The 18,811-nt window shown below is 41.0% G+C and overlaps 1 protein-coding gene across 1 annotated transcript in view; it reads right to left on the bottom strand.

Annotated features, from left to right (window-relative positions):
- Positions 1 to 18,811, bottom strand: part of IL1RAPL2 (interleukin 1 receptor accessory protein like 2) — a 1,497,587-nt gene that overhangs the window by 737,575 nt on the left and 741,201 nt on the right. The window contains exon 3 of the mRNA XM_004710023.2: positions 14,547 to 14,820. Within this exon, the coding sequence (XP_004710080.1) occupies positions 14,547 to 14,820 (274 nt within the window). The remainder of the gene's footprint in view (positions 1 to 14,546; positions 14,821 to 18,811) is intronic.

Genomic DNA, 18,811 nt, shown 5'->3' with positions numbered 1-18,811 from the left:
TGCCTTCTTCACAGGATCTTCTATTGACATCCCATTTCACCCAGAAATAATTTAAGTCCTTAACATGACCAGCAAGGTCTTACATTTCCTCGAACCTGGTATCCTTCTGCCTTTTTCCTTTGCGCTTCTATTCCAGCCATAGGTTGACCCTCTTGCTGTTTCTCAAACATAACGTAGGGTCTTTGAATTGGCAGATCCCTCTATCATGAATGTTTTCCCCTCCGATCCATATTGTTAATTCTCCTATTTCCTTCAGGTGTATCATTTCCACAGTTGTAACTATCAATTACTATCCTAAGAATAGAAATATGAGAATGTGACTTAGGTTTTTAAAATATTACTCTACTGTTTTAATAAAAATGACCAAAATGAATGAAAAGCAAAGTGTCCCTGAAGATTGTGCAATTATGTATATAAGGTGTATATATACACGAAGGGGGGGTACCAAAAAAACTTACAAAAAAACCAATGGAATTTTTTTTCAAATCTATGTATTTTAATAAAAAAAAAACAACTTTATTACCTTCAAAGTATTCTCCAATATACTTAATACCTTTGTCAAATCTGCAATTCCATTCTTGGAAGCAGTTTTCAAATTCATCTGTTTGGATGGCTGACAACACCTCACTCATATTTTTTTTTTCTTCACCTCTTCTATGCCGTCAACTCGCTGTCTTTTCATGTCCCTCTGCATTCATGGAAACAACAAGAAGTCCCACGAAGTGAGGTCAGGTGAGTAAGGTGAGTGTGGCAAGAGAGGCACACTGGTTCTGTGTATTTTTGCCAGAACCTGGCTCACTGAGATGACTGTGTGAGCAGGGACATTGTCTTGGTGTCAAAACCAGTCCCTTGTCTGCCAAAAATCAGGCCTTTTTGTCACACACTGTTATGCAATCTTTTGAGGACCTCTAAATAGAAAGCTTGATTAGCAGCCTGACCTGGTGGAATGAACTCCAAATGAATTATCCCCCTCACATATAAAAAAACCTAAAAAAACAAATGAGCATCATCGTGATCTTTGATTTCACTTGACAAGCTGTTTGGGGGTGAGGTGATGATGACATTTTTCACTGGCTTAATTGATGTTTGCTTTCTGAGTCGTAAGCATAACACCATGTCTTGTCACCAGCAATAACCTTGAAAAACAATTCTGGGTCAGTTTGTAGCTGTTTGTCCCTCACAGCATGTTTTTCCTGGTCAGTCAGAACCAGAGACCCAAATTTCACAGTCACCCTTCTCACTTCCAAATCGTCCATTAAAATTTGCAGAACCAGGTAACAGGCATTGGAAGACCCATAACAAGCAAACAAACAAAAAGCCATATTATTGAGAATGAGGGGATTCGAAGCAGAGACCCAAAGTCCATCTCTAGACAGTGGGACATCCCACCACAGAGGGGTCATAGGGAATGGATGAGTCAACCAGGATGCAGTAAAGCACCGATGAAACACAGTATATTCCTCTGGTTCCTTGAGGATTCCTCACCCCCCACTATCATGGCCCCAGTGCTGCTCTCACTTCTGACTAGACCAGAGCATGAACACAGGTACGGATGAGAGAGAAGAGCTTATGACACATGGAATACAGGAACAGGAATGGGAGTAGCAATACCAGAAGGGTAGGGGGAAGGTGGGGAAAGGAAGGTAGGAAGGGGGAGCCAATTTCAGTGATTGACACATAACCACATACACCCACTTCCAGGGGGACAAATAACAGAAACCATGGGAGAAGGGAGACAATGGTCAGTGTAAGATATTATAATAATAATAATGTATAACTTATCAAGCGGTCAGGAGGGTGCGGGAGAGAGAGAGAAAATAGGAGCTGATACCAAGGGTTCAATAGAAAGTAAATGTCTAGAAAAGAATGATGACAACATATGTACAAATATGCTTGGTATAATTGATGTATGGATTGTTATAAGGGTTATAAGAGCCTCCAATAAAATTTGCTGAACCAAGCTCCAAGATAGTCCAGAAAACTTCGGCATCTCTTCAATGGTCTGTTTTCAATCTTTGAGCACAAGTGCACACATTTTGTCACCATTTTCATCCCTTCAGGATGTTGACAGATTTCCAGAACGAGGTTTGTCATCAATCGACATTTCACCGTTTTTGAAATGAGAAAACCACTCGCACACTTGAGTTATTCCCATAGCGCTGTACTTGTAAGCTGTGTTCAACATCACAACAGTTTCTGTGGCACTTTTCCTGAGCAGGAAACAAAATTTCACAGCCGCATGCTGTTCTCTTAAATGGGTCATCACAAAAAAATGAGGTTTAAGTGAAATTGCTTTGACAAAACAATTCATTGTGACCAGAGAGAACCAACCTTCCCAGGCGACGCCAGTGGGTGCACTAACAGAGTGAGTTGCTTGATGCTGGCCTAGTGGAAAAAGGCATACTAAGAAAGGCCAGCTTTTTCTGTTTTTTTTTGGGGGGGGGGTGTACCCCCTCATCTGTGTGTATGAGTGTGTCTGTATTTAAAGAGGGACTATAGAGAGAGATAAATAAAATTGTTAGTGTTAACCAGCTCATCAATGATTATTTGAAATCAAGTTTTGTTTGATGGTTGTCTCATATGACCCATTAATTCTTATAAAGTTGGTAATTCTGCTTGACTAAACAGTAAATGCCTGTTTCCCTCTGATAAACAAACTGAATGAATGGAGTTTACGTTATAAATGTATTATACAATAGAATGTTTTTTTCCTTCCTTCCTTCCTTCTTTCTTTCCTGTAAAAGGAAGCATTGTTATTTCCATTTTGTTCACAGATTGGGAGAGGGGCTCCAGGGCTGTGGTGCTGCTGCTGAAGGAGCAGGCTCAGGCAGAGGGGTTGATTGCAGCAGCCCTCTAGTTGTGTCTGATGGCAAACCTCTCGAAGAGATAATTGCTCAACCCCAACTGGGGGCTGCCCAGCCTGTGAAGGTTGATCACATGGCCGCCCATCTTCTCGAGGAGTTTCACCTCCTCGAGGAGTTTCACCTCCTCGTCCAGGGAGTGATTCTCCAGAAAGCCACTGAGATGGGGATTAGTTGGGTAGAACCCACAGCTCCAGAAAGGCCTGGTTGAGGTTCCTCTGCAAGGCCAGAGTAGTTTCCATGGCATCCAGGCTTCTACTGTACTCATCTTGGGATGGTTTTGCACATCCTAGAAAAGAGCGCAGCCACCACACTGGTTTTTCAGCTTCAAGATAAACTCTTGGCCCCCTCATGCTTCTCCTTCGCCAGCTTGTGGAATAAGTATCCCATGCTTTCCAAGACTACACCGTCACGGTCTAAATGAAGCAGAGAGAGGGCTAGGTGTACAAGGCCTACAGATGCAGGTTAACCAGGAGGATGACGCCGGCCTCACCTTCAGTGGAATAATTCTGAGAGATGAGAGATTTCATGGTTGGTAGGAGGTTTCGAGCTAAACACACTAAACATAAAACGCTGTTGGCTAGTCCTAGTAAGAGAGGATGGTCAAAAAGACGGTCCTTGAGGTGACCCCTGGAAATGAAATTGAAGAGTGAATGAAGGTTGGAGGTGGGGCGTCCCCGGGTCTGTTCTGTCCAAGCACTGTTGAAGCCAGACACAGATCCATAGGACCACCGGGCAACATTTAGAATGGTTATATTTCTGAGGATTACCAAGCCAATGTACAACAGCATGATGGTATTTCTAGAGAACACAGCATATCTAATTCAGTGTTAATAAAATAAAAATAAATTACAGTGGCCACACTTTTACTATTTTAAGTTACCTGTAATTTTAAAAACAATGAAGCATGAGTAAATTACCAAAATGGAAGTTGAAAAAATTCTGCAAGTTATAAATGTGTACTGTTATCCATACTTGCTACTCAATATAAGGAAATTAAGGATGCATACTTATGACTGAACATAGGTGAAGTAAAAGAATTAATTGCATTGCATTTTAGCCCACACAGGCCATAGAAGGCATTGCTGCTGTCACAAGTCTCTGCTGTACAATCTTGATCTTTGCGGAGGTCAATTAATTCAATAAAATACAGACTCTCATTTTCTCCTACAAGAAACAATCTGCTTTCCGAGAAATTGCCCCTGGGGCAACCAAATTGTTGACACCTAACTGTATGAGGATCAATAGCTAAGTTAGAATTGAGTTATGAGAAATGTTCACTGGCCTTGGAAATTTCCTTATAACCATAGTGGGGAACAGCGTGGGAGGAGGGAAGGTGACAAAAAACTATTTCTTATTGTCTGCAGTAGACCAGGTGTGTGAGTCTGGGTAGACTAGAGAAACAAATCCATGTGCACTCATATGTGTATAAGAAAGAGCTTTATATACAAAAGCAATTGAATATTGAGAAAATATCCCAGCCCAGTCCAGATCAAGTCCATAAGTCTGATAGTAACTCATATGTCTGATACCAATCTATGAAGTCCCCTTCAGACTCATGAAACACATGCAATGATGCTGAATGCAGGAAGATTACAGGCCAGTGGGTGGAAAATCTTGGGGATCCAGTGGCAGTGTAAGCATCTGAGTGCTGGCGTGGGTCTCCACATGGCTCTTTCAGCTCCAAGACTCTGGCTGCCATCAGCATAGCTCCATGTGGCTTGTCAATAGGAATGTCTCACGGAGTGTGAGCCTGTGTCCCACCAGCACCTTCAAATGAGGTCATGAAGCTGCGACCTGATTGACAGGTTAAACTCTACCCCTTCACTCTTAAGTTTCAAATTGTGTTTATATAACTAAACACACTAGGACCACCACTTTTATTTCTAAAGGCACAGACAAACCACACAGTAAATGCTCAATGAATGTTTGTTAATTGAAATATTATGTAGAACTTGCTTATATTAATAGTTACACAAGAACTTATAGATTGGGATAATTTAAGGATAATTAAAATCAGGCAAAGTAATAATGTAATGTTACATAGTTATCGAAATATTTATTAAACAAAATTCTCAAACTGGGAAGCTATTGTTTCTTAGCATATCCTACATTTAGGTCCATACATTTCTGAAGCTGGCATTTCCATTCCTATAGTCATTCCCCAAAGAATTCTGTGCGCTTTGATTTACAAAACATCACAAAGATAGTTCTGGCATATTCCTGGAGGACTTCTCAATGCTCTTTTAATTTGATGGACAAACTGAAGTCTGTAAGGACATGATCAGAGCTGCAGGATGCATGGGGTAAAATTTCCCAACAAAACTTTCATATGACAGTTCTTGCTATCCTTGGAGAATGAGTAGGTGTGTTGCCATGATGGGGATGGGGAGAAAATTTAAAAGTAGCAAATCTTTTCTGGACTTTTTCTCACCAATGCCATTTTCAATTTCATTAAAACATCTTCATAATATACTTTCGTGAGCATGTTGTGTCCTTCAGCAGAATACTCTATGAAGATTATTTCATTGGAATTCTAAAGAGCAGTCACCATAAACCTTCTGAGCTGACCTCTCTACCTTGAATTTAGCTGCTGCGGCATATTCCCTGGGAAATCACAGTTTTGTTGAGACTTTTTAAGGTCCTCTTATGAAACTGAGGTGAGTGAATTATCGCAAGAAGTTGATTGCAGTCATCTACTGATTGCAGGAACATGTTTATACAATTTTGCTTTAAAAAAAAGTGTACGTATGAATGAGAACCCTACTGCTGCTTTTGATTTCCTATCATATACTCAACTCACATGTTAATTTTTTAAACTATGGAACATTTTAAACTTACACAATAATAGGAAAAATATATCATTAATCCCCATGGGCCCACCATACAGATTCAATCATTAGAAACACTCCACATTTCTTGTTTCAAATATCACACCCCTTTCAGATTTCTGTTGACAATATTTTGCTGGAATAACAATATTGTTACGTGTCAGCCCACCTGTGCCGTGGCATTAGGTAAATATACGAAAGAAACCTTTGTTAGAAAGAATTTATGAGAATTTCAGATTTTGAGAATCTCAGTAGCTTCAATGACTATGAGACTATTTACATTCCCATTAAGAAGGGATTCTTGTTTCAGTTTCCCACATTGCATCATGATGTTGAACCTGTAACAGGTTCTCCAGGTGCCACTGAGTCATTTCCAACTCACAGGGACTCCCTGTGTACTAGACAGAAACAGCACCTAATAGTTTCCCATCCCAAACATTGTTTGCTATGTTTGAACACATCGCCTCAAACGTCTTCCTCTTTTTGCCCACCTTCTACCTTCGCAAGTTTGATGTCCTTTTACATGGTGCCGTCTCTCTTGATCACTTGCCCAAAGAACATGGCTGTACTTCTGCCAAGGCAGATTCGTTTGATCTTCTGTAAACTCAATGCTTTCCGTAGTCTTTGCCAACACCATAATTCAACTTAATCTATTCTTCTCCAGTCTTCCTTGTTTATTGTCCGTCATTCACATGCATGCGAGGTGATTGGAAATGCCACAGTTTGGGACAGGTGCACCTTCATCTCCAAAGTGACATTTTTGCTCGTTAGTATTGTAAATAGGTCTTGTGCAGCAGACCTGTCCACTGCAGTACGTCATTTGACTTCCTGACTGCTGCTCCTATGAGCACTGGTTGTAGATTCAAGAAAAATGAAATACTTGACAATGTCAACATTTTCTCCATTTGTCTAGTTGTTCATTTGTGGAGCTCTTTGATCTTCATCAGCAAGTGACTCAAGTCTTCCTTCCAGCATAATTGTGTCATCTATATCTCACTAGCTGTTCACGAGTCTTCTTCAAATCCTGATGCTGCAAATCCATCTTTGTATAGCCCAGCTTCTCGAAGATCTGCTCAGCATACAGTTGAGTAAGCATGGTGAGTGGCTACAGTCCCTTTTGATTTTAGGCCATGCCTTATTCCCTTGTCCCGTGTGAAGGACTACCTCTTGAATAATGCACTGGTTGTTTGTGTGCATAATTAAATTTATATTCTTTGGAATATAATTAATTAATTGCTAAGATCCACACAGTCTAATGCCCTAACATAATCAATAAAACACAAATAAACTTCCTTCTGGTATTCTCGCAATTCAGCCCAGCTCTATCTGACATCAGGATGCGATCCCTAGTTCATATTGCCTTTTAAATCCAGTTTGAATGTCTGGCAAGTCCTTGTGGATGTACTGATTCATCTGTGTTTGCATTAGCTTGAGCAACATTTCACTTGCATGTGATACTGTTCGATGATTTCTGCATTCTGTTAGATCGCCTTTATTTGGAACAAATACGGGTCCCTTCCATTCAGTTAGCCAAGTAGCGGTCTTCTCAATTTCCAGGCATAGATGTGTAAGTGCTTCCAGTGTTTCATTAGCTTATTGGAACATTTCAATCGGTATTTTGTCAATTCCTAGAGCATTGTTTTTTCTCTAAGTGGAGCCCTGGTGACATAGTGGTTATGCACTGGGCTGCAACTGCAAGGTGAGCAGTTTGAAACTAGTAGCCACTCCACAGAAGAAAAATAGGGCTTTCTACTCCTGCAAGGAGTTATAGACTCAGAACCCCCAGGGGCAGTTCTACCCTGTCCTAGAGGGTCAAGATGAGTCAGCATTAACTCGATGGCAGTGAGTTTGGTTTTCTGATTTTGCTTTTTCTTTAAGGCCCTCAGTGCAGCTTGGGATTCTTTCAGGATCATCAGTTATTGATCATGTACTGCCTCTTGAAATGGTTTAATTTTAAAGTTATTTTTGGTGTAATGACTGCATTCTTTCCATTTCGTTTTAAGTATCCTGCATTGTTGAAATTTTTCCCATAGGTACCTGCAATATTGCCACCTAAGGCTTGATTTTTCCCCCCTCAGTTCTTTCAGCTTGAGCTATACTGAGTATGTTCTTCCGTTTTATTTTTGAACGCCAGATCTTTGCACTTTTTTAAAGTATATTTTCTTTGTCTTCTTCAAGTGCTCTTTGAAAATATCTGTTCATCTTTTACTTCATCCTTTCTTCCATTTTCTTTAGCTACTCTGCATTCGAGAACTAGGTTCACAGTCTCTTTTGTCATCAATCTTAGACTTTTATTTATCTCTTGTGATTTTAATGAACTTTCCCTTTCTTCACGTATAATATTCTTGATGTCACCCCAAAATGTGTCAGGTCTCTGATTTTGAGAAGTTTCTGAATTCAAGTGGGATATCCTCAAGGTCATGTTTTTGTTCCTTTGGACTTATTTTAATTTCCTTCAGCTTCAACCTGAGCTTAGAGGATAGTAGTTGATGGTCCAATTCATAGTCAGCTCCTAGCCTGCTTTTCCCTACTGATATTTAACTTCTCCACCTCTCTCTCAGTCAAGAGGTGAAAAACTCTGGTGGTATTACCAGGTTAACTTTGGGCTGCTAAGTGCAAACTTGCTGGTTCAATTCCACCAGCCCTTCTGCAAGAAAAAAGATGAGGCTGTGTGATACCAGAAAGATTTGCAGTTTCAGAAGCACATGGGGGCAGTTCTACTTGATTCTATAGGGTTATTATAAGTCAGAATTGATTGGTGGACATGAGTGAGTGAGCTTTAGTGGTTGATGCATACATTTGAATCACAGTTGTATTAACTGGACTTCCTTGTATGCATATAGAAATCCTATCCCAATCAGCATTATACTTCAAGGTACATCCTGAAATGTTCTTTTTCAATATGAATGTGTTACCATTGATCTTGAATTTGTTATTCCCAAGCTTAGTAAAAATGACCAATACCAGTCTGTTTGAGTTCACTAATGCCTAGAACAGCAATCTTCATGTGTGGCATTTCTTTATTGACAACTGCCAATTTTCCAACATTCATATATTGTGCATTCCATGTTCTGATTGATAACAGATGTTTGTAGCCATTTATTCTCATCTGGGTTATGCCCCAGCAGGAAATGAGGGTCCTGAAAGCTTGGTCATGGTTAGCTCCAAACATGCAGATGTTTGTGCAGATGTTTAATTATATTTAAGCCTTATTTTCACTATTTGTGGATTCAATTTAGGATTACACAAATATATCTATCTTCAAGCACACCCTAAGACACTTACCCCTCGTTGAAAGTCGTTAAAAAATGATACATGGGATTATGTCAAATAAGATTATTCCCACCATTTTTATCCTGCTAAATTCCTCCCTAAAGGAATTAGGGTGGGGAAGTGCAGGGTACAGTAATTCCTGGATTGGCACTGCCTCTCAAAATAGGACTCACTCCTCCACCATTCTTCTTTAACAGATCTTTTAACATGCTAAGACATTCAACTAATCACTCTTGAGATTGGTCAAAGAGAAAAACAAAAAATGAGTAATTGCTTACTGAAATGTCACGAACAGTATGCTTTTCTTATTTGGACTGAAAGAGGTGGAGGATATTATGAATGGTTTCATATCTTCATAGTAAGTAACACTGAAATCAATAGAGTAATTTTAATGAGCTCATTAAAACATAAAAATGATCTATGATTACCTTAAAGTAGCATCAAATTGGATGTGTGAAGAGACCCACCAAAAGGAGCCCATGTGATAATGGGGGCTAGGCCTAGGGATACTAAGTAAGAGTTCGGCCGCTACATTGGTCTGAATTTCTGCACACTCCATGGGGACCCAAGCCAGGGACCCTAGAGCACTGGGACATTGAACACTGCATCTTCAAGGCACAAAACACACTCCAAAAGCCATACCAGAAGGATATGATGTGGAAATTCCACTAGGTGAACTAGGCTCTGTAACCTGAGGGCTTAAGACTGAAACTAAATGGTGTGTGAAGAAACAGAAGACAACTATACCAAGAGTACTGAACTGACCACACACAGAATAACATTTGTTTACTACTTTAATGTCTTCCTTACTGTATTAAGATGTATTATTCTGACAGACCTGTGTCTGACATTTTTAGTGAATATTATTGTAAGTTTTACCTCATCACCAACTCCTATTGTTTGTGCAAATAGCATTCAATGACATAAGGATTTATTGGACACATGTCAACAATCCATATATTTCAAGCCTACACTTGTTCCAGCTCCCTTGTTCAATAGTATTTTTAAATTATTGCCATGAGATAATCAATGACGCTACAAACAGGAGTTCCTCATGCTCTAGGGAGATGACAGATAAGATTATTTACCATAAATTAATAAAGATGTCTCTAGGGTGAACCAGAGGCTGCTAAAATATATAGATTCGATGGAATTGGGGCTCTCACCTTGTCCTTGCTTCAATCTAAGAACAATTAGTTCTTATGACATGGCCCTGATCTATACTCACCCTCATGAAGGAGACAGGGAAGATATGGGTGCCATAGCAAAGTGTGGTGGCAAAATTAAATGGTGCCTGGCTATCAGAAAGAATAGCATCTGGGCTCTTAAGGGCTTGTTTTCAAACAAGCAGCCATCTTAGTTAAATGAGGCATCAATTAAGCCCAAGCAGAAGAAGCACACCAAGATTGATGATCCAAGGATGGAAAATTATATAATCCAAATCTGAAGGAGGGAATAGTACCAGAGCTTAAAATATGATTCTGGTGTGCAGAGTGCTACAGATGACAGTGGAAATAGGGAATAAGCCTCTTGTGACCTTCCTCTAACAATAATTGAGGAGTGGGAATGACATGATTATCAGACAGAGAGTATTGGAGAGAGGACTAGAGTAGATTAAAATTTAAAATCTGACTTGAACAGGTAGAACCTTGTTATTTGATTTCCCCTTTGATATACTTTTTGCTTGATCCAGTTTTTAATATTTTCTGTGGTGTTTTCATATCAGGGCTTGTCTCTGTTGTATTTTGTTATTGGCAAAATATTCCTTGACTCTCTGTTATGTGTTTTTCTATGTTTTTCAGTACATGAAACCCAGGGTAGGTGAATCTATGGAGACAACTACTAGAATAAAGGTTCCATGGGTGTACGGTGGGGAGGTGAGGGGTAAGTGGGAGCTAATTTTAAGGTGTTCAAGAAGGAAGAAAATGATTTAAAAATGATTTTGGTAGTGATTGTACAAGAATGCTTGATATGATCAAACTGTGGCATGGTATGATGTCTGGATTAGGTCCTAAAACAATGGTTTGGGGAAAAATAGTTTTTGAAAATTCAAACGAGAGTTCAGCTGTCAAAACCCATCAGCCTCTCTGCAGAAGAAAGCTCACGCTGTAAAGATCTGCAATCTAGAAAACCCGATAGAGGGGTCAGTGAGATTCAGAAAAGGAGCCCTGGTGGCATAATGGCTATGCCTCTGGGATGCTAACTTTAATGCCAGCAGTTCGAAACCACCAGATCCTCTGCAGGAGGAAAAACAAGGCTTTTCGTTCCCATAAAGACATAGTTTCATAAACCAGAAGGGGCAGTTCTATTCTGTACTACGAGGTCACTTGTGAATCAGAAATGACTCAATGCAATGAGTTTTGAGATTTTAGCGTAATGAGTTATTCTATACACTGCTAACCGAATGGTCAGTAGTTTGAGTCCATTAGTCTCTCTGTGGGAGAAAAACGGAGCTTTTGGCTTCCCTAGAGATCTACAGCCTTGGAAAATCACTGGGGAAGTTCTGCTCTGCCCAATAGGGTCATTGTGAGTTGAAATGGACTGAATGGCAGTGAATATTGTTTGGTTTGGTTCAGGATTCAGAATCTATCAATCATGCTAGGATCCAGGCCTCTGCTCAATGGACTGTCAATTCCTTCCTTTTCTACTGATCTAGATATGAATTGAGAACCTCTAACTCAGATGGCATTTACAATGGGACAGCAAGTGCAATCTGGTATGTATCAATTACAGTAAAGGGTTTACTGAGTATTTAAAAGTCCTAATATGGCCCCCAATGTACTCCCTCAATATCTGTGGACTTGTCCTTGAAATTAATACAAAACTGTAAGCCGAAAGTACTTGTAATCAATGATATCTCAGTAGCAACGAGGGTTCCCAGAACTTTGTGTCTAATAATGTTCTCCAACAAAATAAATAAGAGCCTTTTGGAGAAATACATCATTTGAAGACCCGTGCTGGAAAGATACAAGATAAGCCCGGAGCATCTTGTAGTGCTAGAAACAAAGACCGGGTTTTTAAAAAGTCAGAAAGAAAAGGCCTCACAAATGATGGTAGTATGGCCAAAGGGAGACAGGAGTAAACTGAAAGAGTTCCCAGTGGGCAAAGCTAGACTAATGTGAGCTACATACTAATTAAAATTGTATAAGGTTATCACTCAAAGTATAAAACAAATATTAATACAAGTCCAATACAGCTATAAATAAGTGGAGAAGGGACAAATATCCCATACAGAAGAATTACAAATATTTTTGTGATACCCCACCCTTAAGGAGATGGAGCATTATCCCCCACTCCTTATGTGTGGATTGTGAACAGTGACTTTTCTTCCACAGAGTGCAGTGTAGAAAGCGAGAACAAAAGAGTAACTTGACAATGGAGAAAGACAAACACTTCCTCAAGTCAAGTGAGGTCAGTATCAAGTGGTAAGTCATATAGACACTTGGCACTCTTGCTATGATGTGCTAGGCTCCTCAAACTGTCAAGGTCACGAAGAACAAGGGCAATCAGAGGAACTTTCACAGACAAGAGGAACCTAGATGCCACATGGGAACTTGGATGAGATCCTGGAGCAGAAAAAGAAGACTGGAGGAAGAAACTGGGGAAATCTGAATAAATGATGCACTGTAGTTAATAATAATGCCTCCCAATTGTGTCAAATCTGTCTTGGAAGCTGTACAGCCAGAGTGCTCCTTCGAGGAAAGGATGTTGAGACTTCATCGCACGCACTTTGAACATGTTACAAGGTGAGGCATCGGGATTGGTAAAGTGGAGCGGCATGTCCTCAGAAAGTGGCTTCAACAGGTCTCAAACTGAGGCACAACTTTGTGGGTGTCACAGGAGCAGGCCGTGCTTCGTTGGGATATACTCGGGGTTGTGAGGAGTGGGAACAGACTCCATGGTGCCTATAAAAACAATACTTGTGCCAAATGGACCAGAGCTGTGTATGAGGTTAACAAGAGAGGAAACTAGATCCAGGCTGCTCAGGAACTCTCTGTACTATGCTTGCAATGACGCTGGAACGTTAAAACTGTTCCCGAATGTCAAAGTATACTGATCAGCAAAAAGGGTGGGGGAAGACGTGTGTTTCAGAATGACACGTTTTAATGAGGGTAGAGGCTGGAGAGAGGGTGAGCACAGAAAGAACAGAATTGAGACACTAGGGTAAGAGCTAGAATTAGGTTAGCCACTGACGCTGAATTATACCCACTTTCTAATTGCATCAAGGGCTGCTGAATTAAGAGATGCTACCGCTTACTCTTAAGGTTGTGTAAGATAGACTACTGCTTCTCTACGAAGGCTGTGATCAGAATGAGTGCTGCTTCCGCCAAGATCCCAGCGATTTCAGCACCCACAAGCCGATTAAACTCACAGTGTGCTCCAGCAAACAGCTCCCTACCCCTCAGAGCTTCCCAGAGGATCAAAAAGATTCTCTATTTATATACCACCTTATTCTCTTGGCCTTTTGGACAATGGGGGTCACACAAGGTGCTTCCAAGCACTTTTGATGAAGAGAAGACAGTGCTTTGGCATCAGAAAAAGTCCACACAGACAAAAATAGGAAGGGTCTGCATTTCCAAGGAGTTCAAATGAAATAATACTGTACAGGCCTGTCGTGAACAAGACCAACGACTCGCAAAATGGCACAATTGAAAGATGGTTCAAAGGTCATCTCAGCTACCAACTTCAGTATCAAAAGCAGTCTCTATCCAAGATGCTGTATCCTAGATTTCAGCACTGGGGTGGAGGGGGGAAGAAAGGACATATTATGGACTTCTGAGGAGCCTGGGTAGTTCCAACCCACTCAGTGTTCCACAGAAAAAGGCCCTGGCAATCTACGTCTATAGAGAATGCCGTCAAGAAACTCCTGTAGGGGAAAAAGAAAACGAAACCCCAAACTAAGGAGCAATTCTCCTCTGGAATCCATGGCAGAGCCACGAAAAAAGGAGGGCAACTGGATGACAGCTAACAACAACGCTGAGGATGAAACACACCGCTTTTCGTAGCACATGTTTCCAAGCAGGAACTGGGTCCACTATGCGATCACAGTACGGCACTCAAGATGACGGTGTGTAGACAAGGCTGCACATAGAATATTTGGACACAGTGGATGCCTAGACACATGCTAATTCTACAAAAGGTTGTAACGGCCGCTTCCAGCACTGTGTGCAGTGATTTTCTATTAACAAGAAAGGTGAGATTTTGGCCTAAATGATATTTTAGGTAAATTTTTCATGGCCAGTTATCAAGCTCAACGAGCCAGCTGGTTCTATATGCAAATCTATTGTTGATATAAGACCCTGGAAGCCAGGCTGGGGTGAGGAGTGATGAAAATCACAAAGCTTTCTAAATTAAATGAACACACACAGCAACGGAGAGTCCTGGTGTTTGAAACCCTGATAAGGATTTGCTCTGTGGTTCCCATACCTATTTAGAAGCGAATTTATTGAAGCTCTACAGAAGCTACAGTCCTTTAAGAACATTTCCATTGTCTAAGGGGAGGCAAGCCAGCACATACACTGGACCCCAATCCAAAGACTACCCGCTCGATGACTGAGCAATCTTTCCGCACGACACTCACCTTAAAACGCACGTGTAGAATCCACTGTCTTGTGCCTCGGCTGAGTGAAACCATATTGAATCTTCCTCTTTGCTCATTCTGACCTCGGAAAAGATGATTGGCTCTTCCAAATCACCTTTATTTTTGTACCACATCAGCCTGAGCCCAGTGCTCTGGGCCATGCTGTAGTTGGTGCGGATGTAACTGTAGAAAAGGGCACATTTCACTCGGACTGGTTCACCTGCCAAAGCCATGTATGTCTTGAGATCCACTGACCAGTCAATGCAGCCATCCACTGAAAGGAAATCAAACAAGGCATGAGATGCAGTGAGCATTGTTGCTAACACTGGCAAAGCAGCAATCATTGTCAAGATGCACAGGCGTTATTGAGTACTTCACATAGAAGATCTCATTTCCACCTGCTCAGTGAGCCCAGGAGATCGACCATTGCCTTCAATAGATGTGGGCACCAGGGCTGTGATCGTGGTTATTCAGTCTATTTGCCAATATTTTATAGCAGAGGCCAGCAAACTATTGAGATGGAGGGGGCAATGCTGTCCCTAACAACAATTTACAAATTAGTTGAGAACCATACGTATATATATATATTTTTTTTCATTTTATTAGGGGCTCATACAACTCTTATCACAATCCATACATACATCAGTTGTGTAAAACACATTTGTACATTCATTGCCCTCATCATTCTCAAAACATTTCCTCTCCACTTAAGCCCCCGGCATTAGGTCCTCATTTTTCCCCTCCCTCCCCGCTCCCCGCTCCCTCATGAGCCCTTGATAATTTATAAATTATTATTTTGTCATATTTTGCCCTATCTGACGTCTCCCTTCACCCACTTTTCCGTTGTCCGTCCCCCAGGGAGGAGGTCACATATAGTTCCTTGTAATCGGTTCCCCCTTTCCTACCAATCTCCCTCTACCCTCCCAGTATTGCCACTCACACCACTGGTCCTATAGGGATCATCTGCCCTGGATTCCCTGTATTTCCATTTCCTATCTGTACCAGTGCACTCCTCTGGTCTAGCCAGACTTGCATGGTAGAATTCGTATCATGATAGTGGGAGTGGGGAGGAAACATTTAGGAACTAGAGGAAAGTTGTATTTTTCATCATTGCTACATCACACCCTGACTGGCTCGTCTCCTCCCCGAGACCCCTCTGCAAGGGAGTCTCCAGTGGCCTGCTAATGGGCTTTGGGTCTCCACTCCGCACTCCCCCCATCATTCAGTATGGTAATATTTTTTGTTCTGATGATGCCTTACACCTGATCCCTTCGACACCTCATGATCGCATAGTTGGTGTGCTTCTTCCATGTGGGTTTTATTGCTTCTGAGCTTAATTTTTACAAGCAAATGAAATCACCATTATTGGAATAATATCCTTAAATGAAGCTATGATGGTTTTATTTTTATTTCCAATTTTATTTCAGAGCCACATGAACGTACTGAAAGAGCCGCATACGACTTTCAAGCCCCAGTTTGCCGACCCCCCGCCTATGTCAACCCTCTCCATGGGCTTGACTCGTTCCTCCAAAGAGCCCTGTATTCATGTCCATGAGGCTGTCCCACATCAGGTCCCAATGCTAGGAGAGTAGTCAGAGGGTATCTCCATCATAGGGCTGTGTGGGATTGAACAGCCAGCATAATGATGACATGTTGATTGTAAGTAAATAAAACTGTGTATCTAGACAAAACCGACCAACCAAAATCTCACTGGCATTGAGTCAATGCTGACCCCCTGTGGGTTTCTGAGACTGTGTTTATTTACAGGAGTAGAAAGCCTCATTTATCTCCCTCGGAGTTGCTGTTGGTTCTGAACTGCTCACCTAGTGGATTGCAGCCCAATTCTGAACCAAGACACCACCAGGACTCCCTTATCTAAACACACACACACACACACACACACACACACACACACACGACTTCCACATGGTTTAGGGCCTACTCTGAGACTGATGCTTTTAGAATTCTTAGTTTACAGACTGGTGCCAAGGGTTCAAGACTCAGCTCTTAACTTCACGGCTGGAAATTTGAATATACCCAGAGATTCCACGAAACAAAGGCCTGGCAATCTACTTCTGAAAATAGCTCAGTTCTAGTCTGACACACAGAGGATCGCCATGCATTGGAATTGGCTTGATGACAACCGGTTATTTGACAGACCAGAAAATGAAGCTTAGGGAATTTAAGTGACTCTGCCTGCGATTCTGCCAGGAAATCATTGTTTATTATTTGCCATTGAGAAAGTAAATGCCTGAGTTGAAAGCAGGGGGCACCAAAGTGATTATTTGCTATTATCTGCATGACAATTTCCCATAGGATGGTCTATTAATAGCAGACTATTTAAGCACACATCAATTTATTCTTATACCCCTAGGCCTCCTTTGCTGCTCAGCTGGTGTGTGCTCATGGGTATATATTGTTTTAGTGTCAGCTTTAATCAAGTAGTATTATGTGTTAGTTGTTTCTGATTAGCCTTTATAAAATAATTGATTTGGAACACCCTTTTAAAAACACTCTCTTCATAAAAGATACAAAGATTACTGTTTAAAAATTGTATTTCTCTTCTTTAAGTAAGGAACTGATCTGACTTTTATTTTCAACATTGAGAACGCTGCAAGTGCCTGTCACCCAATTCAAAGCTAAATGCAAGGTTAAGGGATAAGCACATTCTTACCTCAGGGCATCTCAGGCATTCTTGACCTGAGGTTCAAGGACACTCGAGGGAAGGGTGCCTGGATAGGCTTTAAGGTTTTTGGCATAATGCTGTTAACTATTTGCATAGCTACACCCATCTGAGGGACATTTTCCACAGCTCTTTGTGAGATCTTCAAAGGAATCTATGTCCCTGGAAAGGGGGCTTCTGTTCTCACTGCCTTGCTGGCTGTGTGCACTTACTATCAACTCTTAGAGCACACGAGGTACAATAAACAAACACCCCAATGACTAACGTATTCTATATTCATTATTGAAAGACATTTGAATGTTCTTCGATGATTAAAAGGGCACCAAGTTCATCCTGGGGATTTTGATTACCCTTTTATACTGTTAAGAGTCAAAAAGGTAAAAAAATGGATTAGACTAAATATCTATTCACCACTCGATATCTTTTGGCGTATTTTAAATTTATTTCCTGGTATTGGCTTGTTTATTTGTCATTTGTCACTCTTAGAACTGTCAGGAGCAAAGGGAAATCCTCAGCATTGAACGTTCTGGGTGGTGGGGCAATTACTAGTGATAGATCTTAAAAACGCAGTTTTCAGAGGGAATGTTTCATGCATGGCCTTTAACGCTGGTTTTCATTAGTCCTTTTGGTGGATTACCTGGGATGCTCTTCACACGCAGAGCCACACCTCAGAGGGACTACTCTAACTCTGCTTTGGAAAAGAATGTTTTTCTTACAGCTTCATTCTAAGAGTTGATTAATAGAAACAGATAAAACACGGTGGTAACAAACAAATGTTTTTTTTGGTACTATGTTTATACTGTTTTTTCTCCATTAAGTCTAAAACACACAGCGAGTATTTTTAAATTCACAAATTTGGCTTGGAAAAAGTAGCGTTAACTTCAAGAATCCCCTGCTGGATAGAAGAAAAAATAAACCATTCGATGTTTGCTTTCTCATTCTCTGCTTGAGTTCGATGAGTTGGCCACCTTTGAATGATCTGGTGTATAATCTGCACCTTCACAACGTTAGCAGGTTGGTTTGGCCCTTAACTGACAAGGTTTGGTTGGGGTGTAAGAAAATCAAAATATCTGCCCCTGAGGCCCAACAATCACGCTCAATGGCAGTTTAAAGGCATGTAACTGTCATTGCAATTAGCTTCATCATACAGACCTCAAGATTACATGGAGAGAAATTTCCCTTTAAGTACTGTCTGAGCAACATGTATTGGATTTAGTAGATTCATGGCGCCTTTTCTTCTGTTCCCTGCTTTAGGTAGCAAAAAGGGAGTATTTACTTATAAGGCAGTCAATCGCTACGGAACAGAATTTCGGTAATGGAGAAAGGAGTTCTCAATGGTATCCGTCTTCCTCACAGCACAAAGTAACAACTTAGGGGATCTCAGAGGACCTGGGGGGATTTCCCTTAAAATAGACAAGGGGTGTGACATCAGATATCCATGAAATCCCAACTGCCCTCGAATGTTTTCTCGGACTAAATTTTCACCAGTAGCAATCCATTATCAAAAGTCAAGGTGTGAGAGAATGACATCGCTATTAAACTCCACCAAGTTGGCATGAATATTAAAAAAATGGGCGGGGGG

Source organism: Echinops telfairi, unplaced genomic scaffold (genome assembly GCF_000313985.2).
Source record: "Echinops telfairi isolate 266 unplaced genomic scaffold, ASM31398v2 ScPeMD7_7427;HRSCAF=8465, whole genome shotgun sequence".
NCBI classification, from domain to species: Eukaryota; Metazoa; Chordata; class Mammalia; order Afrosoricida; family Tenrecidae; genus Echinops; species Echinops telfairi.
The sequence above is the reverse complement of the archived record's forward strand: the minus strand, read 5'-3'. Positions and strand labels throughout refer to the sequence as shown.